Below are 25,662 nucleotides of genomic sequence, written 5' to 3' on the forward strand. Positions count from 1 at the left end.
GAATGCCAGGTGTGATGAGAAGGGCATTTTGCAGTGCGGCGAGCACATGAGCCTGGGCAGAAAGCCCTGAGGAACAGCACCGTGCTCCTTAACGGCCCTGCCAACAGTGCGCAGAAAGTCATGGGTAGTCACCAATCCAATGTCAAAAGCTTGGCATTGACTCCCTTGCTCAGACGGGAAGCGACAAAAGATGGGATGCACCAAGAGCCAAATTTTCAGCATGTTCTTACAGGCATTTATGTGCCCTTGGCAGGGCACCATCTCCCAGCATCCAGACAAGGACCCTGCTCTTGCATTTCCCCTGGTGCTGGTTGCTCTGCTGAAATGTGGAGATGTGCTCTGCAGCCAGGTCCTAGTACAGCTCCAAGAGCCCCATGTTTTTAAACTTATTGAAACTTATGTTCTTAGAACAATAATAATTTTAAAAAAGTGTAAACAGGGATTAGAAAATGTGTTAAAACTGCTCCGCAAATTGAATTACCAAATGATTTCTTTCCCGTGTTTGTCACCTGCTCTGACCATCAATAGAAAGCAAATCGATTTACAGAGGCCGTGAGCTTTCTGTCTTTGGCTTTTTAACAACTTAATTAGTGAGCTATGCTAGAGGACTAAACACAGGAATAACTGCACCAAAAAGAAGGAAGGGAGGATGTGGCGGCAAAGCCTTCACTGGATCTGTTGTCCAAAGGCTTCACTGGATCTGTTGTCCACCTTCTCACAGTAATCACTATTAATGACATCTGAGAACCAACCATGAATACACTACACTGTAAAATTGCATGTATACATGTATTCACATTTATATATATATATACACACACACGCTTATATGTGATGGGCCTGGAAGAAAGTACTGATAGGTGTTTAATCCTGCAAGCCGTAAACACAGAGGTTTTCCTTGTCAGGACAGCAGCTGTTGATTGTATTTAGTGCGAGGAAAAGCCGTCATCAAAACAGTTTACGGTTTACAGCCTGTGGTGACTTGCTGTAGCTTTTTGGCTAATCACCACGGATAAATCTAAGATGTGGAGGGGTTTGTCCCGTCTCTTCGGCTTTCTTAACTTCCTTAACTACATACATCAGACACACAAGCCAATCTTGCAGCCTGGATTGGGGTCAGTACAGATTACAGTGTAATCTCTTTCTCTGATGCCATCTGAAATGACATACACACACAAAAAAAAAAAAAGAAAAAGAAAAAAATTGCCTGTTTCAGGATCTGATTGCTTCCATTATTTTATACTTATGTTGCTAGACTTGACGCAGCAGTATGGATTCCAGCAAAGTTTCAGGGATTATGAAGTAGAATTTTCGCTTAGAAAATTCAAAAGACAGTTGCTAAGCACATCATGTCATGTTGCCTTCGTCAGTTGGGTTCTGTAATGATATTTTAAAGTAGCAAAGCAAAATTCTACTGGAAGCAGCACCATAAGGTACTCCCCTCACAAGCTAATTAAAATAACTCCTGTGGGTAAATGAAGAAATATTTTTTTCATTTATGAGCACTCACTCTGTAAGTATTTAATTTAAATGAAATACAATAATGCATACTGAATAGATTGGACCATATATCTGCATATTAATGAAGCAATCACTTCTAGATGGAGGGTATCGCCTAAAACTAGCTTATATGATGAAGGCTGGGGGAGTTAAGAGCAGGACAATTTCACAGAAAAAAGCAAAAGCAATTCCTGAATTACAGAATTTGCAGACAGACTGCAGAAGTACTGAATTTTTGTAATTTAACAGAAGTATAACATACTTCTTCATGTTGCTTATTACTTCCTTAATAGCACTTTCTTCCATTTTAATTCCCCAATTCAGTGAGAAAAATGTTGCCTCACTGAAAAGGACATGTAGTAAGGGGTTTTTTGGGTTGTTTTTTTTTTTCTTTTCATTGAACTGCAAGGCACATACATTAGGGCACAATCTTCCAGTGGTGTTTCAGTGTGGAGAGATCAGTTACGAGCATAGAGTGGTTTGCAGCGACAATGACACTACAGGAGGAAATTGTCAGGAATCACAGTTCTCTCCATGCTTTCTCCTTTGATCTGGGAGATGACTAAGGGATAATATTCACCCTGTTTTCAGGGGCCACTTACTGCCTTCTGCAAGGAAAACCTCCTAATTTAATATGTATCCCAGTAATTAAATGTGGCGGTGAGATTAGCCATGCCCCAAGGCGCCGCTCAAGAAACTAAGGTTGCGATACACATCATTCATCCTGGGGTGAATCATATGGAGGGCAAGAAAAGAATACAGATGGTATGAGGATCAGTCGGAGTGAAATACTCCCCTTCAACAAAAGGCCCAGATAAGACTGTAGAAAAAAGAAGTTGGGAAATCATGACACTAAGCTTCCCATTCCTGTAAATTAGTGGCTGGGGACGATTACATGCAAATTCTTAATAAACAGCGGAAAAAATCCTGAAAATTTGTTTTTTTTTTCATTTAGCAGGTTTCAAAAGTTATTTTCCACTTCACTGAAAACCAAAATTCATTCATCTATAAAAAATATTTTGAGTTGACAACCACGTAATTTTCCTGGAAAAACCCCTCATTTGTGTTATGAATATAATTAAATTAAAATTGTCGAATAGAGGTGTAAGTGGCAGGTTTAAGGAAATGGTTGGGAAACAACTGCACAAATGCTAAAGAAAGGCTAGAATCTATTTTTGAAAAACACTTTTTTTCCCCAAAGGCAATCTCATAGTGGGAGAAGTTAGCTGGCTCATTCACACTCTCTTCGCAGCTGTACTTCTGCATTGTCCCAGCAATGCATGGTGGAAGGTGTCACCACCTGCTGGCCTGAGTTACCTCAATCTTTAGCATCTCAAGAGTGGGCTGGAGCCGCTGTGAGGTAAGAGCTGAAATGCAGGTAGTGAGTTGAGTCCCCAGCACCATTTCATGCTACGAAGCACCCGTACAACTAGATGTGGCCTGGAACAGCCAAGCAATGGATATAGGATCCAGCAGAACCCTCTGACCTAGTGTTCTTCCCTTCAGACATCGGAAAGGGACTCAGTGATGTGCATGAGGTTTTTTCCTGAGGTGACAATGTCTGTAAGAAAGTGACCTGGAGATTCAGCAGTTTCAGCCTGCTGGTTATCAACTCTGGACCCAGCTGTCTAGCCTGAGTCCATCTGAATCCACACTAAATTATGTCCAGAAGTGATGGGTGGTTGGGTAACAGTGATCTTTAAGACTTTTACAACAGACAAGACGATGGAAAAGACAGGGGTGAGATATTAGTGACTCTCTTGCCTGTTAAGACCTCCTGGGTACAAAGAGAAAGATGACTTACTCTGGTGGTCTTGATTTTATTGCCAGTTGCACACATCCATCCAGAATTATCAGGCAACGTCTTACATTCCTCTCCTTCTAGACAGGGCTCCATCTCACACCACCATTTCCCAATCACTATTGAAGCTAAAAGAGAAAAGACGAGAGTGACAAATATGTTATAATGAAGTCTAATCAAATAACACCTCAAGGGTCTAACGCTGCATTTAAGAGGCAGAGTGCCCCTTTTAAACCCTTCCATCGACATTTAGTTGCAAGGATTTCACATTTATTTACTTGTTTTGCATGCCCTGTTGTCTAGGACAGTGCACTGCTCACCATAGCTCCCTCACACGTGAGATCTAGTCTGCTGTCACGCTGTGACCGGGGAATGCTGTGATGGCAGCAGTGCTGCTTCAGACCCAAGGACCAACCACTCCAAGAGCCTGTCTTCATGAGTGGCCAGTCTCACCTTTATGGATATATGTAAGAACAAAGCAAGTCGAAAGAGATCTTCCTCAGAATATTCCCCAGGTCTTCAGTGGCTCAGGGTACTCCAGAACAAACACTGCTTTGCTTTCAATACCTCCAGCTGGCTTTTTCTTCCACAAATCTGTGCAGAATTTTTTGAACCTGTGAATTCTTTTAGCTTTCACAATATCCCATGGCAGGGAGCATCACAACTAGAAATAGAAGGGAAGGTAATACTGAACAGCAGCAGCAGTTCAGTTTGTTGAAACACGATTAGGAATTTTATAGAATACGTATTATCTCTAGCAGTAACTTTTAATTTGCAAATATTTAACGTTGTAAATATGACACTGTTTGGATCTTGTTGTTTGAATTTAATTGGCACATATGTTTACAACCTTGACTGTACCTTAATGAAGTTTCTTACCTGGGAATTGGTATCTGTCTATAACCTTAACTGTATCTTAATGACATTTTTTGTCTGGGGATTTTGATAAACTTCAGCTAACCTTGCAAACTGTGACTAGTTGGTGCACGAATGGCTCTGCCTGTGGTTTGTTTTCCCTGGCAAGAATTAATTTCATGGTTGCACTCATGAAGCCTAACTGTCAAAGCTTCTTGCATGCTCAAATAGAGATGCTTAACCCATTCCTGTCACCCCACATTGCTGCTTCAAGTCCATAAAATACCTTTGAAGCAACAGACTACCTTGTATCACACCATTCAGCTCTGAAAAATGGCCTAGTGTGCATGTGTTGATTTAAGACCATTTCAGAGTTTATAATTAAAGTTTTGATTTATTTTTTATCTAGTTGTTACCTGTTTATGCTCACAAATTGCTAAGGAAACACCCATAGATGTATCTGCAGCTGCTGGTAATGTTCACCCTCTTAGTTCACAGCCACGCAGATGAACCTACAAGTCCCCTTTTCTCTAATCTCTAACATATGACCAACCCACACTGAAAAGCAAATGCACCGAAGCATAGATACTAAAAAGTGTGTATCACCATTTCATCACGCAAGAGGAGGCTCGGTGTGGCATAGAGTGCAGGAAACTGTAGAAGAGAGACTCAGAAAGGGACAAAAGCAGGACTCTGGCATTGTCAGTAACACATCAGCTGCATTCTTGTTTTGGGGTTAGGAGAGGTGAGCACAAGGTGACCAGGCTTCAAAGTTCTGTATCATCAGCATTAGCTACACAGAGATATATCCATGCCACTACCTTACCATGCTGCTGCTGGCCAACCTAGGCAGCTGATGTCATTGCTCCAATCCTAATTCACTAGGGATAGTTCCTCTCTTGGTTTAGCTCCGAGAGGAAAACTATCTTTTCATAGGACTGTTCCAATTCAGCACTTTGTTTCCCAGTGCGGCTCATGAAAAAGGAACCACGGTCAAACCTTAGCCACTATGAACTCTTCCAGCAGCCTCACGTAATTGTCCCTTCTCCTCAATGCTCCCCTGACTTTCTGATCCAGCTTGGTTTGCTGCAGACTAACAAAGAACACACACGCAGACACAAGCACATAGGGGTGTAATAAATGTAAATTTACACATGGGAGACATAGGTACACACACACCCCAACTAAGCCAAATACCGTATTGGTTAGGTAAGAATGTGGCAGAGAGAAAAAATTAAGATTGGTTCAATGAACACAAAGGCGTGTCATATGCCCAGGAAGGAAACCATTTTTTACATAAAGCTGGGAAATAAAAATGCTTAATACAGAGTGTGAAATCCTGCAAAGAAGGTCAAGTACACATTCATTAAATTTCACTCACTTCCTTTAAAGTGCAGTTAAGACTTTCTTAGGAAAGGTGAGATCTTTGTTCCTCAGAACAGCCCCTTGTTTGTTTTGTCCCCCTTTGTTGAGGTACATAGTTGATCTGAGTGGCCTATGGTGAAGACATTTGGTGGGCCATGCTGAAGGGCGTCCACATATAGCCCACTTTTATGCAAAATACACCAGAATGAGACGCAACATTTCTGGGCCAGCTAATTCGTTCTAATGGGAAGCTACTGCAGTTCAGGAGTCCAAGTTCTTATCTCTAAAACAGGCCAGCACTTGCTGTGTGGCTGCACCAGCAGACCTGCCGGGTAACGGTCCCAACAGGGATACGGTTTTCACCCGCTGAGTTTACTTGAAACAGATGGAGAAACACTTTGGATTTGAAAGCTCCTTTGGTCTGGAAGAAGAGTTGGGTAAGTTGGAGCAAGTGAGTTAAGCTTAGACTAGACTAGACTTAGACTAGACTAGGTTAGACTAGAATAGTTCAGTCAGAAGTGCCCTACAGTGATCGTCTAGCTCTCTGTGTTGTCTTTTGTATTTCTTTTCACAGCTTATACCTCATTTTTATCATGTAATGTATCATTTCTCCATATGTACAACACAAACCCCTTTACGCCTGCACTTGCAAGGCAGTTTAATGATGCTATTCACACATCATTTTCAGAAGGGTATCGTTAATGCTGCTAACACTGGAGAAAAGAGGGATCTCTCTCTGCTATGCATGTGAGGGCTGAGTCTGTGATCTAATAATAGATTGTGCAGTGGGCAAACCGAAAACCGTATCCTGCTAAATACTGGCCTTCGCAGCAATCATCAGAGCTGAGCATCCTCCGAATACATGATATGCAGTCAAAAGTGATGATCATAATTATTTACTAGTAGCAGAGCTGTAGCAGTAAATAACCGTGGAGAAGCATCCTATGGCGCTGGGTACTAAAACCGACAAAACTGAATGCCCGGGCCAAGGGAGTTTACAATGTAAAATAAAGATGTGAGATAAATATGGACCGAGAGGCAGCGTGGAGAAGCAATGCCACTCATAGCAATTAAAATGATCTAACTACTTACTGGTGCTGTTAAATACAGGCCAAGTATTCAGATATTGATCTTGAAACATCATCAAGTGCAAAGTCAGTGTTGAACCTTAATGTCAACTGATTCATGTCATAGCATGCAGGTTTTGGTGTGTATAAATATATATATATACACACACGTATATTGATTTGTGATCGCAGTGCAGTTACAATCACAAGGTAGCCCACCCAAGGGTCCACCAGTGAGTACCCTCACCTGTCCCTGCCCAGTAAAGCTGGGCTGGAGACAAGGCTTTTTTTATAAAGGGGGAAACTAAGGCTGTTCGCAGAGGAAAAGCTCCTATTTGTCTCTAAGATGTAAGTGGGCAAAACCTTGGTAAGTTTGAAGCGCTACAAAACCCGCTGTGGTCTAGTCCTTAGCACCATGCTGTGGCAGGGCTGTCGAGAGCCCAATGAAAATAATTCCTTTTGAGTCTTGCATTTATAGGTTTTCTCTTCTACAGAGAGCCTTTCAATTTTCAGGACCAGTTGTCCTTCTTGGGCACTGCTGATCCTTTGAGGTCTACTTGATTTCCAAGTTTTACAGCTCCAGTTCGGTTCGAAGAGGCAGGAAAAGCTTTGAAACAAATCACATCTGTATGGCGAGGAGGGAAAAAAGCTTCCCCCGGGAATACGATGCAGTTTCTCTAGGTTTAGGTTACAAGCCGCCGTGAAGTGGTTGTGTGTGAGAGAGAGAACTGTGAAAGTTAAGATGGTTTCCCTCAGGGCAGTTTGCGTTCAAGATCTGCCAGATGCCGAGGAACCTGAGCTTTGGTGACCCGAACTGCTAATTCTGCGTGAGAATTACAGGCTCCCGTTAGTCACCAGGCGTCACAGGCTGCGAGTGCTCACATCATGCTGAATTAGATGCCTGTAACGTTTTGGAGTGGTTTTCATTGTGCACTTCTCACTGTCTGGGGAATACACGAAGCATGGAAATTTTTTCACGCAAGGCTGACTTGACTGAGACAGATACCCACAGCCACGGGGAAAGAAAGAGCCTTGACTACTCCTGCTTTGTTTGTGTTTTGTTTTGGGGCTTTTGTGTTCCTCAGCTCTCGCTAGTGTAAATAAGGGATTGCTTAGGTCTGAGTTCTTTTCAGGAAAACGCCTCTTTCATAGGAATATTGAACTCTAAGCATATAACTAATGGAGCTGGGAAGAAAAACGACTTTCTTCAGAAAATTCTTGAGGGCTTTTTTTCCCAGTCCAATTCACACTGGTTTTTTTAAATCTTTGTTTGCAAAGCTACAGGAAATCTTTGATGAAAATATTTAACTTTTGATGTATATGGTCTGCATGGAGAAAGAGACAAAAAAGCATTTGGTTGAGGTGGTATTTGCTAATGCCGTCGTGTACCAGACGGAGAAATAAACTACAGGTCTGGGCATCAGATTGAATATAGCGGAAGAGCAAGAGAATAGCTTATATTTGCTGGTGTTTACACAATTCTGTTGCAATTTAAAATGCATTTGTTCCCAAACACAGAGCCCAAAGGCTTAGGTGGCTGCAGGGAACTTCCAGCTTAGTCTGAACTCAGTGGGCTTCAGCCTGCAGAGCTCCGCTTTGTAGGTTACATAAGGCTAGTGACTGCTTTTTGACTCGTTCTTGCGCATCATCTGGAGCACAAAGGTTTGATGCATGAAGAGAGCTGGCTGGGAACATTTTCCCCTTGAATTTCAGTAACAAGTTATTCTATTACAGGATAATAAAAGTGCACTGAACACCTTCAAATATCCACACCTAAACTAAGGTCAAGCCCACATGGAAACACTAACCATTCCATCATCTGCCTCTTCACTCCAGCAATATTTGGAAAAAAATACACGATCCATTTGATTAAAACGTTCTTACTTGTTGAAACTCCCTAACGTGTTACATTGCACATTTCTCAGTCTTCAAGTTCTTGAATTAAATTCAGGCTATTCAGTTGTTCAAAGTGGTGGTTAACTGCTCGCTTACAGGTGATCAACAGGACATGGGCAGAGGGTGGGCTGGGAGGAAATGTGCACACAAAACCCTGAGACTCACAGGCACTTGCTTGTGTCTGTAGCTTGTGCTACTCCAGCGTGTATAAAAAATGCAAGGACTTCTTTTGCAGATGGAATTCTCTTTAACTTTTCTGCATTGGTATTTAGGAATTTGCTTTAACCATACGACAACCTGTATATGGCAGTAAGTATGAAGGCACTTAACAGTGTAACAATACGACACTACTCACACACTAATATATAAGTTTATGGAAGACCCTGAAATATGAAAACAAAGCAAAGTATCGTCATGGATTTTTCCAGGCCATGCATTAAAACGTTCCAAGATTGCTTCTGCATTTGCCATCATAAAGCCACAGCAGCACCTCTGTTTGCCTGTGATAAAGTGTACGCATTTTGCTTATGTAGACATAGACTACAAAGGAATAGAGATATTAGATGGTGCTTCCTGCTCATAGGTGTCATGTTACTCCGAGGAATAAGAAACAGAGTTCGTGTTCAAAACGCATATGACGCTCATTGCAGGATGGGAGAGTTTTTACTCTAAGTGTAAAGCATTTAATTTTAATCTAGTTTCCACCAGAGAAGATTGATATAAATAAAATTTAAATGGAGAACACATTTCACAGACGCCAGCAGTGAAAAAGACTTTGTCAGCTTAATGAAAAGATATCAATTTTCTTCACATTATTCAATAAATAGTGAGTCATTTTCTAAATGGATTAGATTAAAGGAAAGTTCAAACTCCCTGTGAGAGACTCTTGCACTGATGGAGACTTTTGGCAATGGCAATAAGTAAAAGCTTTCAGGAAATTTTGTTTTTTTAAAAAACCTGATATAAACTGCAACAGAAGAATCTGTAACCTGTGCTCACCAATTCCTTACAAAACAAAATCTCAGAGAACCAAATGAGACATGTAGTTTATTGGGATGTCATGGGGTGTGGGAACACACTGTCTAAGAGGATGAGAAAACTGGAGTGAAAGGAAGTGTCACATGAAGGGCTATTTCATAACCAGACTGAGATACCATTTACTCCGGGAGCTGTAAAGCAGTAGTCTGGTAAGTTAAAGAATACAAATCCAAAACAAAAGATTCCAGGCTGAATCACGCTGTCTAGGAGAAATATGGGATGTTTCCTACAGGGAGTCCAGCAAACGATCTGCTTCAATTCAATCTCACTCAATTTTAGCAGCATCAATCTAATGCTCACGCAGTGTAATGCTTTGCAGACTTTGACAACAGCCCTCTCATAACTCTGGGAAAACTGACATTTCTCCAGTTTAAAATACAAGCACAGTGCAATCAGTCTGGCAGATGATGTCTCATATCTCCTAATAGCGCCAGATCCAGCCTTGCTGAGTTAATTTAATATTTTTAATTGTAGTAAATATTAAAAAGAGATCATCATATTAATTTCTTCTTTTCTTTTAGAACTTTCTGATCTTTGCTCTATTCTCCAGGTTTTTGAACAATGTGAAACTCTAGAAAGGATTGAAGGTTTTTATATTTTTTTCCATCCAGAATTCTTGATTTTTCATTGCAATGTATTCAGCAGCCAGAGTAGGCTATTTCTAAGTGTGTAATATGTGTCTGAACAACCCTGTGGGCTGCACTACAATATACCCATAAAATATGAAAGAGCAGATTAGACACAAAGAATCCATGAACAATTTCCATTTAAGATCTGCATAAACCAGCAAAAAGGGTGGTAATTCAACAGCACGAGAAGACTCACTAGTGAAAAAACACTTACACTGCCGTTTTCTAACAGCTGGCATACTGTTAGGTGAATTGGGAAATATGACATAAGCATGTTGGATACTCCCCTCATAACAACATGATTAATAGAGATGGTGTTGGCTAATGGCCTGAGAATCAGAAACTCCTGAGGCTTGTTTAATCCCAGCTCTGCTTCTGATTTTCTCTATTATTACAGATAAATCATCTTCCTGCTCTACCGATTTTCTATTTGTAATTTTATTTACTTAGAGGATGAGGGGTTTTGCCTTGTTTCCTTGTATGTTCCTCTGGGTCTTCATGACCTGTTGAACTTTGTCAACAATTTGGGGCAGACCTTTTTTCTGCATTTGTACATCTGGAAGAATGGCGTTTTGGACTGAGCCTGGGTTTCCTAGGTATTACAATAATAAATAATATCATTAGAATTATATGAGGTCTGGGTCAGGTTTTTAAGCGCGTGCCTGACTTTCAGCTGAGCAGAGATGGCCTGTTAAAGAGAAGATTTCAACCAAAATGGCCTGGATCTTGCAAAAGAACTTCTAGCCCTCAAGTGTGTTCAGCCTGGGAGGGTCGAATGCTGCAGCTTTGTCATTTTTCTGAGTCCCTCTCTTTGCATCTTTGCAAACAAATGTTGCTTAGACAGGTGGCTGAGGGCACCCATAGCTGAAGTAGGACCATGATTGCTAATGGGTGGCAGATTCATGGTGAGAAAACACACATCTTCACTTCCATGAGTGCATTAAAAATGGCAGCACCTAAGTCCTCCAAGTACTTATGAAGTGTGTACAGCTATTCAGAGGTAAAAAAATCTCTGTCTTGTTAGCTAGGTACACAACCATCAGATTTTAAGGAGAACCACAGAATCTGCATTATTATCTTCAGAGGCAGGTAGATCTCAAAGATCTTAGCAGCACTGAATACAGGCCAAGGAAGAGCAATCAAAATTTTTTTTAGGCCCTAGAGTTTGACTTGTAAGATCTTTTCAAAGTCTCAGATATTAAGATACCAAAAAAAAAAAAAATGAAGCCAGCATAAACTGTCAGGCTTGGGAGCCAACGGGTTGCAGCACTCCTTCCCAAGGATGTCAGCAGGCCCCAGGTCAGTCGAACTGTCTTGGCTGCTGGCTCTCAACCAACCCCTGTTCTCATTTGCTAACACTCAGAATGTGTCATTGGCTTTTAAAAATTATTTTTCATTCATTCCCCTGAGCTCAGACATGACCAATGCTTACATTTTTTCTCCAACAGTTACAGACCATAGTTGATATTATAACTGAACCTTCACTGCATTATCTATCTGGGAACTCAATTTCTACAATGAAAGGCAGAGCAAGCCTTGAAAAACAGGATTTGCAGTTATCTGTGGCAGAGAGAAAGGACATGAAATGATAAAATAAACCATGTATGATAAACTTGTCTCCCCAAAAGTGCATCGTGTATTCTATGACGTTCCAGAGTGCTAGGACACAGACGTTTTTTCTCGGAAATTCTTGAATTCGTGCACAGTATCGTACACCTAAATCATGCAACAAGCCACACACCTTTGTACTTTCATGCGTGTGAGTTTATTGGTGTTTGACATAACCTCACTGCAAAGACAGTGGGTCATATGAGAGCAGCCTGCTGACACTAATGAGTGCTAATGAGACTAATGAAAACATGAAAAGCTTACGTGAAGGGAGCTGCAATGAATGCAAGTGACCAAAGTTCCTCCCTCAAATTGATCTTTTGTAGGTTAGGGAGACCCATTGCTGCTATTTATTGCTGAGGTTTGGATTTGAATCCATCCCTTGCTGCAGAACAAAGCTGAGAGCAGGCTGATAAAATATTTGTTTTGAGCTGCTTCTAGAAAGCCTAGTGAAAGCTTAAGCTTATTGTTATATATTTAATGAAATGCTAACGAACTGCAGCATAATTTTACATTTTTGGAAAGACAATAGGAAGCTGCTTATAAATATTCACACACATGTTTCAGACCAGGGTTGAGGGCTGGTGTGGCATCAAAGAAGAAAAATGTCTCCATGAAATGTTAATTTTTCATTAATAATAATGCATTAATAAAGCAAAGGAAATGAGTCGAAATGCAGGGAGAAGAGCCAGGCTGTGACATGAGGGTAAGGGAGGTACACTGAGGTTTGTGGTGGCCGAAGGGACCTGAAGTCATATATAAATCTGTATATCTGATGAGCTGCTGTGGTCCTGACGCTGCTGCAGTGTTTGCTCACACAACCAGCATTGCAGGGAAATGACGGTGTTGCACTAAACATATAATTGCTGTGACTTTGTCCCCCTGACGGTGGAAGTGAGCACCCAAGAGGAACCATTATTGCCTGTTTTTGCATTAGAAACCAACGAACTGTGTCTGATCCAACAGTTACTGAAGAAACAGGAAAAAAAAGCTTCCTCAGTTTTTGCAGGCTTTGGACCAAATCTGACGTCTGAAAAAGTTGCCGTTTGCTCAAACGTGAATCCCCTGTGCTGCGGGGAGCTGAGTTTAGCGAGGAGGAAGGGAAAAGCTGCAAGATGGGCTCTGAAGGGTGAAAGTCTGTTATAAAATTTTGACTGAATGAGGTGCCAGAAACACAGCTTAGCAGCAAAGCACTCTATGAAAGGACATGGAAAATGAATAAATTATGGAACTGTAATGCATTTATAAGGCATAACAAAGCATGCATAATATATTGGATAGTTATCAGTTATGGAATTAAATTCTGGTGTACTGCTTGGGTATAAAACATGGAGTATTTGTCCCTTGTTGCTGCCACTCCACAGAGAATACTTCTCGAAATAAATAAATTAGGGAAATTCTCCCATTGGCTCTACAGAAATTAATAATACATAATGGGGGTTTTTTGTTGTAGGTTTTGGTGATTTTTTTTAATGCAAACTATTCTATCATCACTGTTCTTTTCTGTGAAAAATACTAAGATCTCTGTGCTCTAAAGACCTTAAGGCTGAATACCTAAGCTTAGGAAATGCTGCAATATGTGGCTGGGATTCCAGATGCCTCCCTGTAATAGTGAGGGCTGTCAGGAGGGTACCGGCTGCTGAAGAAAGCACATGAGGACAGGAGAAGTGGTTAAAAGAACCGAAAGCACAACGGTCAGCAATCAGTGTGAGCAGTGAAAGGGTGCTGTTTCTCCTAAAACCTGGAACAAGGAATTTTTGGAACAAGAGACTGCTAAGAGGTATGAAGTGCAGGAAGTCATCTGCTATTCTTCCTATAAAAAGGATGGAAAAGGTATAATGATCAGAGCTGGAAAAATCCTGAATCAAAACACTCCTTAATTTTGAGCTCATTGTGAGAATCCGATGTCCTAAAAGGGTCTGAATATCACTGATGGTCTGAGGCTCTTGGTGGGCTGAGTGGTATTGGCAGACTCAGGAATACACTGAGGTGTTTGATTAAATACAGATTTCAGCCAACACTTCAGTGACTCGAGTTTGCAATTTTATAGAACCATTACTTGAGGTCTCATCCTTTCAGACAGGCTAACCCCACCTTGCAAAGTTGGGGTTGGGTGTGAGCAGCTCTTTGCTGGCATTGTCACAGTGGCAGGACATGGGTCTGGAGGGACCTTCCCACCAGTGCAAACACCTGCTGGCGTGGTCATACTTATGTCCAAAACACCCACCATCACATGCCTTTGTCCTATCCAGTAGCAGTAAAGCTGCCTAACTGGTCCGTGGCTGGTGAATAAAACCTTTTCCAAGTAGTTGAAGTTCATCCATGCTTGACTTAATGCCTCCTAATACATTCTTGGTATGTTCTTCCAAAATGTTCAGCTTGTTGTGTCCTAATATAACACCCAAATCAGTTATCCAATGGACACGTACGCAGAAAAACAACAGCCTTCGTAAGTTGTCTGTTGGCAAGTGGCTGGCTGATGACATGATGATCTTAAGGGTCTCTTCCAACCAGATGATTCTATGATTTTCAGAGTAAAGCGATGTGTGTCAAAGTGCTGATGAGCATAACTCATGGATGACCCAGGGTGCTCTGGGAAAGGATGGGAGCAGCCATTTGCTATTGTCTGTACCCACCAGCTACTTTCAGACCATATCAACTATGGAAATATGTTTATGGCAGACTGGTTTACAGCTGGGGGAGCGTTATTTAAACCTCACCCACCAACAAACTCCTGCTGCAAACCAGGGTGAAGTGCCCCATGCTCTTGTCGTAAGGATGGTTCAATTTGAAATGATAAACTAAGGGAGGTTTTGTTCTCTTAATGACGGTACTATGAACTCGCACGTGGTTTGCCACTTTATGCACAGTGGTACGTACCAAAAGGCAGAGCTTGAAATGTCTTTAGGAGGTAGTTTAGTTAACGTGCATTTATCTCTGCTGTGAAAAGATGATACGATCCAAATTCTCTTCCATGAAATGGGCATTGCTCTGGTATAAATAATAAACCTACAGAGCACTTAAACCACCTCAGTCCAGCTCTCAAAATTTATCTCAGAATGGCACAGTTTAAAATTTGTGTGGAAGAAGCTGTTTTCAAAGGTTAAATGAGCCAACTGCCTCTCCACAAGGTAATTACTGATTTATTAAAAGTGTTGTATTCACTCAAATCTCTTTGTTCTGTGATGTAAGACAAGTCTAATTTTGTTTTAAAGATTAAAGGAACATTTGTTTTTTTGTAAACAAATCCCTAGCTACTGTTACAAACTACATCATGCATAATCTTGACATGATAGATCTGGAGATATTTCAGTGCAACAATGCCAGTGCAACTGGAATGAGAACTGCGAGGCTGAACAGAAATTGATGAATTGAGCACACGATACTTTGTATCTCACTTCATAGCTTAATTACTGCTTCAATATGCATGGAATAAGAGAAGTAACTCAATTATAAAAGCTTATCAGCAAGACTTAAAAACAGTGAAATTCATGAGTGGATGTTAAACTGACCTTAAATGACAAGCTTTTCTTTAAAACGATGCTTTCCTTCGGTGCTCATAATGCTTATTTACTTGGAGACATTTTACAGACCTGAGAAGTCGGTTAATGGGCACTTGAAATTTCATGGCTGTGTTGGTATTGGCACACTTCATGTCTTTTTGCCTCCATTTAATTTAACTCCCAGTTGTATTATTTTAAAAGACAAAAATTCACTACCATTTACAGTTGGTTTTTTCCCTCTTTTTTACCTTAGAAGAGCCCCTGGATTACACTTGTAGGAAAGTCTTTGCTACAAATAATTTATATGATGACCTTATCCTGTTGTCCTTAGAGTGAATAATCCTGAATTTATACAAGAAACGTTATTTCCTATGTAATGCACAAGACGTGCTCATGAAAACATAACCAGATGGAAGGAGCTGCAAGTCTTCGACTCCAGATACTCCAGGAACCTCGTGCATGCTCCGGTCAGATGGTTCTTAGCTATGAAGCCATAAGCTCTGTTCTCATTGCTACAAAGAGGGGTTTAACATTTTATTTTTCACAGTCATCTGTCCGCAGTAATGCTCATACAAAATGAATGTAAATGGAGCCTGAGCGTGGCCAGCGCAACTTCTTTCACAAATCTGAGCACGAATTAGTGTAAAATGCTTTGCAGAGTATGTTCAGCTCTGTCACATGCAAAACGTCTGCAAGCAGAACCCCTCCAAAGATGAACAGCTAAACAACAGTACTGAGAATCGCTGCAGTTACTGGCAGACCAAACAGGTTTTGATGAGATTTTGTAATACTCCTTGTTCATCTTTCTGAGGCATTTTAAAACAGCACAAGGTTGAAGTAGGTGGGTTTTCTTTCTAAATAATCACCCCCACAAATACTTGAAAGTTAGAAGTAGATCAAATAGGAAAGATAACTGGCTAGTGAATTCCCTGATTCTGGGCATTACACTGCAGTTGTCAGGCTAGTAAGATTTCCGATTTTCTGCTTATCACCAATGGAAGAGAATACAGACGAAGACGACAAGCAGGTGAGTGGCCAAGTGTTGGGAAAACTGTCCAGGTTGGATATGTGGAGCTAATGCAAACTATCATTCCTCATAGAGGTAAGTCTCTTTATAAGCTGTTCAGTTTTATCAACCACCATGAGTTCACAGTCTGAAGCCTTACAGCAGGAACATCTCCTGGACTATCTTGCATGACCACGAACTGACTTTACCAAGTTCTCAAGCAATCCACATGACCACCTCAAGAGGCTCTTTGAACACACAACAGTTAAGAAAGAAGCACACGGTGAAGGAGATCATCACTCAACATCTCTCTATTTAATCAGTTTAACTATCCATCACCCAAATTCTGCAGAAGCGCTTCTGTCCTGATCAGCACCTGCCATTTCCAATGTCCTTAAAAGCCAGACGCGACCATGTGCAAGGAGACTGGGGCTCTAAAGACGGGAATGTCTACAAAGTGAGTTTTCACCTTACCAACCAACATTGCAAGACTAATAACTCCAAAACCGAAGCTTCCTCTCACCTGGAAAAGAACTTGCAGAAAAGTTTATCCAGGTAAGTTTTTGCTAACCTGCTGCTGACATCTTCTATTGACTTTTATTTTTTGCCTCTCCTCTCACATAGGAAATCCCCTTGCACTGTTCAGGTTGACCCGCCATAGAGTTGTAGGATTGACATTCTCTCCAGTAGCACTTAGAGTATCTGACTTCTCATTCAATCGATCGATCTGTGCCAGTGATTTCTTGTTTCACTTGCCCCAGGCTTCTCCCCAGCACCTCTCTCTCCCCTTCTGCTCATTAATTCAGTCTCCACACTAGTGACCTCAAAGTCAAGGCTGGAAACCAACGGCACCTCCCATAAGCCGTTGAGCATGAGTAATTAAATGGTCACATACTTGATTGTGTGTCACATTTAGCACAGACACTCCAGAACATAAATTGTTGTTTCACTTTAAACTTTAGGTGCTGATCTTTATTTTCTTGCCGCTACCTGGATATGATGCTCTTACCCTGGACCTTGTGATGACAGGCAGCAAAAATGGCTTTGTTAGAGTTTCATAATTTAACTTTCAATGAAGGTAGAATATGATAATTTAATGTGAGTGCCTTTTGCATGGGCTTCCTCAAATATTTATAAACTAATTTAAATAATTAATATGGGAGTTTTAATAAACTGTTTATATTCACAAAAAGAATGTAATTTGCAGGAAGGACTATTCAGGTGCTAGGAAACACAGATAGGCCACATCAATTAAAATAATGGCTTACGTGTAAAGTTTAGATGACCTTCTCACAAGTTGTCTAAGGTTGCTTTCTTGGGGTGAAAAAGTGCTTCTACTGAGCTGGTTAAGCTATGCACTGCACAGAGCATTTTAGGAAGGAAGAAAAGAATGACCTTCTATTAACTTGGGGATCGTCGAGATCAAGGTTTATCCAAAGAAGCAAAACACAACATACTTTTTAATTTTTTAAATTTCTTTTCCTTTTCCAAGCAGTAGTGGCTGCATACTATTCTCAGGAAAGCAAAACCCATTTTTCATTCATTGGGACAAGTTTGCATTTACCTCTGCAGCAGGCCATTATTTAATCAAGCACAGGCTATCTAAACCAGCCTGTGACCATCCTATTATGGTTAATAACAGTAAAATCCTATTAACAAAAGCAATTACTTCACAGGAATCCAGCCAGCCAGGGCTTTGCCAGACTGCCTGGGCAGCAGAGATTTACCCCTCTCCACCTCTGAAGCCAAGCTGAGCACATGGCTCTCGCAGGACACTTGCAAGGATCTCAGATTCATGTACCACAGGTCACAGGGGAATTGATCTTACTGTTTTCTTCCCCATATCCCTTTCTATCAGGTCATGCTTGTGCTGAGACAAAGAACCTGCCTCGCTGAGCTGCGCACGTACCCTGGCAGAGCAGGGCTGCACAGGCTGCAGGCAGAACTTCCCTGACGGTGCTGGGCAGGCTCGCTCTCACCCTTGGAAACCAGCCTGGCCATGATATTTGACTGCTGCCCTACATCCATACAGCACTGAAAAAGCGACTGCATGCTGCCACCCTCTACTTAACAAGTAATTGCTAGTACAGGCTCAAACCACGTCTCTCAATATGCGGGTGGGAAGGTTGCCTTTTGCCCCAGTATCATTTATCCTCTTTGAGGATAAATAACTTCAAACCTTCCCCGAACATGCATGTAAGTGCAAGCAGGTGCATGCAGCTCTTTCTGGAGCAGAAGCTATTGTAGGTCTGTGAGCTCCAGCACAATACTGGGTCTCCTTTATTCTGAGTGATGTCCTTTTGAGATACTGTCTCTGCTCCAGGCAGTATGAACTCAAAGTCATGTCAGGAAGGCAAACTTTTTACACAGAAATAGCAAGTGAAAAGGAGACAGATTTTTTTCCCCCTCTCTTTTTTTCTCACCTCATCTATAGAAAAGCACACACAAAAAAAGCTCTTCCACATTTAGAAAGGCGATCACAGGTTTTCCAAATACCAAACAAATCCATGCTTACCTTGTAACTTCTTCTGCTATCTTAAAACTCAGGGGTACTATGTTCTGCAAACACCTCCTCTTTGCTGTGCCGGTGTAACCCACTAGCAATCTCCAGCTCCAACCCTGGAGAGAGCTTTAGCAACTAAGCCAAGGTGGAGAGCAGGGAAGAAAAGTATGCAAATGTCACTGGGCACACTGTAATTACTAATTCATAGCAGAACAGATCACAGTATTTCACGCTTATGCCATGTAATTCAGTCTCAGCAGTATTCATTTTACCATCAATTTTAATAGAATAATTATTACCTTTATAAAGAAGAAAGAAACTACCGTTAGAGGGTCACATCCTCAGGTGGGGAAGATACAGTGATTTATGCTAGTTTGATGAATTTTCTAGTCTTCCTTTTCCTTCCTTTGAAAAGGAATTCAGTAATTGACTAGTTGCCAGCCTTACAGAGATAATCTATGCTAAATGAAGAAATGGTGAAGCAAAATGCAAACACTTAATGGTAAAATTTACGTATCTGCATATGTACGTGTGTGCCTGGCAGACACAGGCACACACACCCCCCCAAGTGCCTAAACAGCCAGTTCCCAGCTCATTCCCAGCACTCTCTGGCAGGAGAAACAGTTCCCATAGTGATACATGCTGCTGAATTTATAATGCTATGTGTCCAGATCCAGCTCTGCAAAATGGCAAGAGGTTTGGGATTCCAGTAACATCCTTTTTGAGTATTAGCAGAGAGAAGGGTTTAGAATATGAGCTCTATAAATGACCTACAAAATAAGGAACAGACAGCTATATTATTATCTCAAGAGCCCAGAGAGATATGCAAACCACTTAAAAATTTTGCTCTTGATCACTAGAAACTTTTGATAGAGATACTTCATAACCTGCAGCTGTCGTAGTTCATCTATTTTTTGAGAATAAGCTTTGACCTTAACCCCTGCCACTTGCTGCCCTCACAGCCAGGATCTACCATTTTCCCTGACATTTTCCTTTCCTTGTCCTTTTCCTTCATTTTCCTGCCCAGGCTCGCAGGAGCAGCTCCAACAGAGCTGCCTTTTGCCCGAGCTGGGGTGACAAGGACAAGGCAGAGGGAGGTTGAGCTGGGCAGCTTCTGCTTCTGCCTCTCATCTTTAAACAGCTTCAGCTGCTGTAATTTAGATTCTTCAAGGTGCTGCATTATATTAGAATTAATTGCTTTGAGAATGACTACTGAGATTAATTGAATTTACGGCCCCACCCAGGAGTATATGCCCTCTTGTTGTGATTAAGATAACCCATTGCTTGAAACAGAAGTTAAAATACATGTCAATTCTGTCAGTCAGCTGTCATTGAAGTTTTTTACCTCCAAAGAAACAAACAAACAAACAAACAGAAAAAGAGATCATTTTAAGATAATTGTTTCCTTTCTCTCTGCTAAGGTTTCATATTCAACTGTTTTATTTCAGGGTTCTGTTTAAATTCAAACCACTACAGCATTATATGCAAAGAGGAATCAATCTCAGAGGCAGAAAAAAGAAGAACCAAATATAGATTAAAAAGCTGCCTCTCCAAAGATTTTGAAATATGAGAAGCCTGGCTCTGCATGTAAGATTAATGACAGCTACGTGTGTGATGAATAGTTCAGCTCAAATCAGGGGAAAGTTCTGCCCTAAGTATCTGCTGTTCCAGATGTGGAAACCCTAACATCATCCCAACATCCTAACATCATACAGCAGGTGCACACAGCTTCCTTATTCTCCCAGACTGCACAATGAGGTGAACAACAAAGAGAAATAATACTCGTGCTTATAATCAACCCACACCACTTTATGACAAAAAGGTAATTTCTCCCTCTGGTTATCTTTTTTTCATTATTTTCGTACGTGGCAATATATCGCCTTTGTTCACTTCTTATTAAGGACTGTAGATGCGGCACTGACGGCAGAGACTTGTCTCACATAGCGGCTCCTGAATGGAGCTATTCTTGTACTTTAAATAGTAATATTTTTCTGAAGAATGAACAAAATGAATATTCAGTCATTGTGCATTCAGGGGCTCAATTTGTGGCCAGGGAGCATTCAAGACTTCAGTTCTGCGTTGGGAGCTCATGGGGAGCCCTTCCAGCTCTGCCTGTCAAGGAGCACCAGTCCTAGCCAGGGAAATGCCGAATGTCTTCTCCAAAGGAGTGTCTTTAGTGGCTAATATGCGTCCAGATTTAATATAGATTAATTATTCGAACAGTGTCAACATTTCTTCATTAAAAGCAGGTAGAAATAGTCAAACTAGAAGAGCTTTGACCTCCAAAAGCTTTTGTAGTAATGGGGAGGCTCGTTCTGCGTCAGTCTGTGCATCATCACACCATTGCAATTTCCTGTGTCTTTCTAGCACCTCCACTGCAAGGATCTCAAAGCAGTTCCTAAGCTCTGTCTGAACACAATAAAGTCCTGCCAAGATGGAAGGGAAAGTATATTCCTGTCCCTGGATCACTATGACTTGTATAACCTGCTCCAAAGGATGGGAGCAGAAATGGTAAAAAACTCCACTGTCCTTCAGTGGAAATACTGGGTTATATTTGTGTCCTCTTTGCTGGAGAGACACAGGTTAGCGGCAAGTTCCTTTCCACTTTCTGTGGGCAGTAGAATAAAAAAAGCACTCGTGAATTCTTTAGGCATAGCTGTAACATTTTATATAGCTATAAAAATAAGGGGTTTTTTCAATACGAAAAGAACCCCTGACCCAAGAGAGAACTCTCCATGTACATGTATGCTTATTATTACTGTTTGGAATGAAATTCTTCAAAGCTAACAAGTTATGCAGACTTATTTTTATAAGTAATTGTATTTCTATTACTTTCAAATGGAACGAATCTGAGAAAATGAATTATACAGTTGGCACTTTTTGTTTTAAATTGTAATTTTTAATTCAGAAAACCACCGAAGGCGAGTAAGTTAGGTGCCCAAATGTGGAATTTGGATGACTCACTGGAAGCCCTCAGTCTTCGAAAACTGTGGTCCTAAATACAGTTTGCACTAGAGAGAGGAGCAGGCTATGCCTGCAACTTCTTTAGCGCAGCCTTGTGTGTCGTATGTCCTGGGTTGTTCTACAGCAGTCAGCAACACATCCCCAAATCATCACTCAGCTTCTCTCAATATATACCTGAGGAAACTGTACAGGATGTGAGAAAAAAAAAAAGTCTAGACAACCAGACAGCTGTAAAATGGATTATATATATACATACACACCTACATATTTCTGTCCCATCTTTTTTTCAGAGCACTGAAAGAGATGGACAACAGGGACACACATTTACAACATCATCTCCCCATATAGAGATGCCAGATTATATCACAGTGAAGCTACATCCCAGCAGCGTTTCAGTGAGACCTTGCTAAACTCTAGTGAAGCGAAGGGGAGTCAGATCAGCTCCCCAAAGACAACACAACTATCTAATTAATATCCCTCGGGGACTGCCTGTGACCGATCTCAGCATAGCACGCCGCATTACGTTTTTGTTCTGTAAGGGTAGGGTAACAAATGGGACTATCACAAAGGGCCACAGATGCATCTTCTGTCATTTTTAAGAAAACTGGATTTGTAAGAAGTCAGCCATACTGTATGCAAAAGAGGGTCTAAATGTACTGGAATAAGATTGAAGACTTGACATTTAAATTGCAAGGCTGAGATTTTTATGCATTTTTACATGCATGCCGGTATGGCTACGTGGGTAGATGAAGGATAGGAATGAGAAAATGAAGAAGTATTCACCTTCTGACGATGGCTTGCAAAGGCAAAAAGAGAAATTGTTATTTATAGGGATGTTGAGCATATCTTTATAAAATGCTCTTGCTTATCATTCAGGACAGATTTGGAAATCTCCTGGTTTTGCTGAAACTATTGGAAGATGTGTGCATAGAAGTGGCGGAATTTTACACCCATATTTCCAGAGATGCAGAATAAGGAACTTTTCACTTGCAGTTGTTACGCGGTTATGCACTTGCAGTTGTTCATTTGTTATGCAGTTTTCCTGCAGCCATAATTCGTTAGTTCTGCTGGCCATGAAACCAATGGCCAAGCTTCCCCCTTCAGCTGAAGCAGGACATCTCGTGTCTGCCAGTACCAACGCTTTGAGAGACTCCACCAAGGTGCCACTGAAACCTCTTTAGGCTGAATGTATGTGTGGAGTCACCACATTCAGCATGAACAGTTAGGTATTATCTTTACGTGAAACTCCCAGAGCTATCTTGCAAAGTCTCCAAAGAGCTGGGTTTTGGGGGGATCCTTCTTTCGTTTCTTCTGGGTGTTTGGGGTTTGTTGTTGTCATCATGTAGTTTTTGGTTTTAGTTAGTCATTGAGGTTTTTTGGATCGTAAGTAGAGTTACTGTCTGGTATAATTTCACGTATACTAGCATACACAAAATAACCCGCTTTCCAATGTGCCTGGTCTACACTGTTTCTCAGGAAAGCAAGTTGTAAGCAGTGGATAATTTTCTAGGAATAGAAACGGTGCAAATACACTTCTGGATTTAGGGATCATGAGAAAAACCTCACAGCTCCAACCCTGATCCCTCCACAAACACAGCAGAGACAGAACACAGACAGAACAGCAAGAATTGCAGTGCCCAGCCTAACAACGATGTGAATCATACGTTACCGTGGATGGACTTCTGCCAAGGCTCTACGCTATAAAACAGAAAGTGCTCCAAGAAAAACAAAACTCGCTGTCCTGATTCAACCAGAAGGTGATGACCGCAAATATGCTTTACAATGTGCATGACAAATAAGGGTAGAATTGAACATTAAATCCACCAGCATTTCATAATGCAGGACGTTTTTCTAACCAGAAAGGCAATCTGTTATCTCACTAATTTTGATTCTGTCTCTTTCTATCTTCTTTGTTGTAGCGGTGACGAGATCTGATTGAGAATTAGTTTACTCCATTTAATCCTAATTCATGTGTGTCTCTGAGACTTCCTACACCAAGGTTTTCATGATGAGTCCAAGCCAGAGAAGGAGCCAAACTGTATTTGTCATCAACCTTAACATAAATGCTGTCTTATTATTCATAGCTCATTCCAAAACAGAGATCTTTGCAAATATCTCTCATGTAGAAGTTTGGACTGGACCTAGACAGCTGCATGGTGTAGGCAGGTACGTCCCTTTCAAGAGGCTCAGAATCAAAATGTCATCTCAGCTGCCTCTCTTTGCTCCCTCTTCCAGGGAACCGTATCAGATGCGTAAAGCATCTCCTCCAGAGGCTTCTTTCGAGGCAACTCAAGGGTGAAACTTTACCCCAATGCACAGTAAATCCTTGCTTGCTTAGTGAGCAATCTGTTTGTACCTCTCTTCTTCAGCGCCGCTGAATCATTCCTGTAGAGTTTTTCAAAGTAGTGGGTAGCAGTGAAAGACTACCACGCGAGTTAGCTTTCATTTCTACCAGCTGATGATGAAAGAAGAAACACAGATAGGTGTTAGTCTAGAAACTATACACAAGGGGTATCACAGACAGATTAATCTGGCGCCTTGGAGACAGCATAATTCATTTGGATGAAAAGGGGATTCTCCTCAGTGACACAGAGAAAAATCTCCTTTTATCCTTCTCTTGGCAGAAACATGAAAAACAAGGAGAAGCTCTTCTCTGTGGGAAATGCTATTATAATTGCAGACGCCACCCAGCCAGAGATACTCAATTAGCCCTAGGTCCAATTCCCTTCTTGGCCACAGGCTTCCGTGGGCACCTGGGTTTTGTGATTCAGTTCCCTGAATATACCATAGGCACAACACCAACTGTTCTGTCTGTCTGCTCCTAATATGAGGACCAGTGATGCTGTGGGCACTGGTAGAATGATCAGAACAGGAGAATTTCAGCCTCTCCTGGGAGCTGGGACTTTGAGCCTTGCACAATTCATGCTAGTCTGTAACACAGACCAAGTCTTCCCTCTGCAAAGGTGAAGTCCAGGCCAATGATGGTCACAAGCCATCACTGTACATGGTACAGCTCCAGTGCTGTCAAGTTCTGCCCTTCAGCCTTCCCTTGGAAAATATGTTATTGTAAGCACAGTTAATTCCTTGTAACTGTCAAGAGACTTTATTTTTTCTTCTCCCCTATGATGAATTCCCTGTTAAACAAAATAACGTGACAAGAAATGATTGTCAGAGGTAAATTTGCACACAGCTCTTTTGATGATTTGGCAGTTTTTGAATCTGCATAGGCAGCAAGCAATGCTTTTTCAAATATATAGGACTCGAATAAAATCGAATGTGCTCACAGTAAAATACCTGTTGTTCACATTTCATAATGGAGAGAATTGTGGACAGATGTAGGTCAAGATTTCAGAGCAAGGCTCACTGAATGTGTTGGCTGTATTGTGAGGTGGTAACTTGCCACTCCCCAAAGATACTTGGTTTTCAGAGGGAGTATAGGTCGGCTGTCCTAGAAAATGACACTTCTATGAAGGTCTGTCCATTTGCTGAATCATTATGCACCACTTCATACAGTACCAAGCAGACTCTTCTCTAACTGCTATTTCTGCTGTAAAGATGTGCAAAAGGGGCTATACTCATTTCTCATCAAGAACGTGAACCAACACTCCTGGAAAACTCCCATTATATGAAGTTATAAATATGGAATAGCACCACCGGCACAGAACTGACACTATCGTAAAATATGAGGTACGATTACCTTGGCCTGTTTTAATCTGTGTGCTGCTTCAGTAATACAGCTTCCAAGGCCCTCCAAAGTTTGCAATAATCACCAGGTTTGCCTCAGATGTCTGTCCTCCATTCAATGGCCTTTTAACATCCCAGTGATTCCACAGGACAGTGATACTGGGCATCCAGCTTTGGCAGGGGGCCACCTGAAATATGGTGTTTCCTTTGCAGCATTTTATTAACAAAAGTAGGTAATGGAAA

General features: G+C 41.3%; 1 protein-coding gene across 1 annotated transcript in view; it reads right to left on the reverse strand.

The window, feature by feature from the left end:
- FAM19A1 (family with sequence similarity 19 (chemokine (C-C motif)-like), member A1) overlaps positions 1-25,662 on the reverse strand; it is a gene marked incomplete at its 5' end in the record, with an annotated part of 45,594 nt that overhangs the window by 1,911 nt on the left and 18,021 nt on the right. Inside the window, one exon of the mRNA XM_010134200.1 lies at positions 3,305-3,429. Within this exon, the coding sequence (XP_010132502.1) occupies positions 3,305-3,429 (125 nt within the window). The remainder of the gene's footprint in view (positions 1-3,304; positions 3,430-25,662) is intronic.

Source organism: Buceros rhinoceros, unplaced genomic scaffold (assembly GCF_000710305.1).
Source record: "Buceros rhinoceros silvestris isolate BGI_N320 unplaced genomic scaffold, ASM71030v1 scaffold13894, whole genome shotgun sequence".
Classification (NCBI taxonomy): domain Eukaryota; kingdom Metazoa; phylum Chordata; class Aves; order Bucerotiformes; family Bucerotidae; genus Buceros; species Buceros rhinoceros.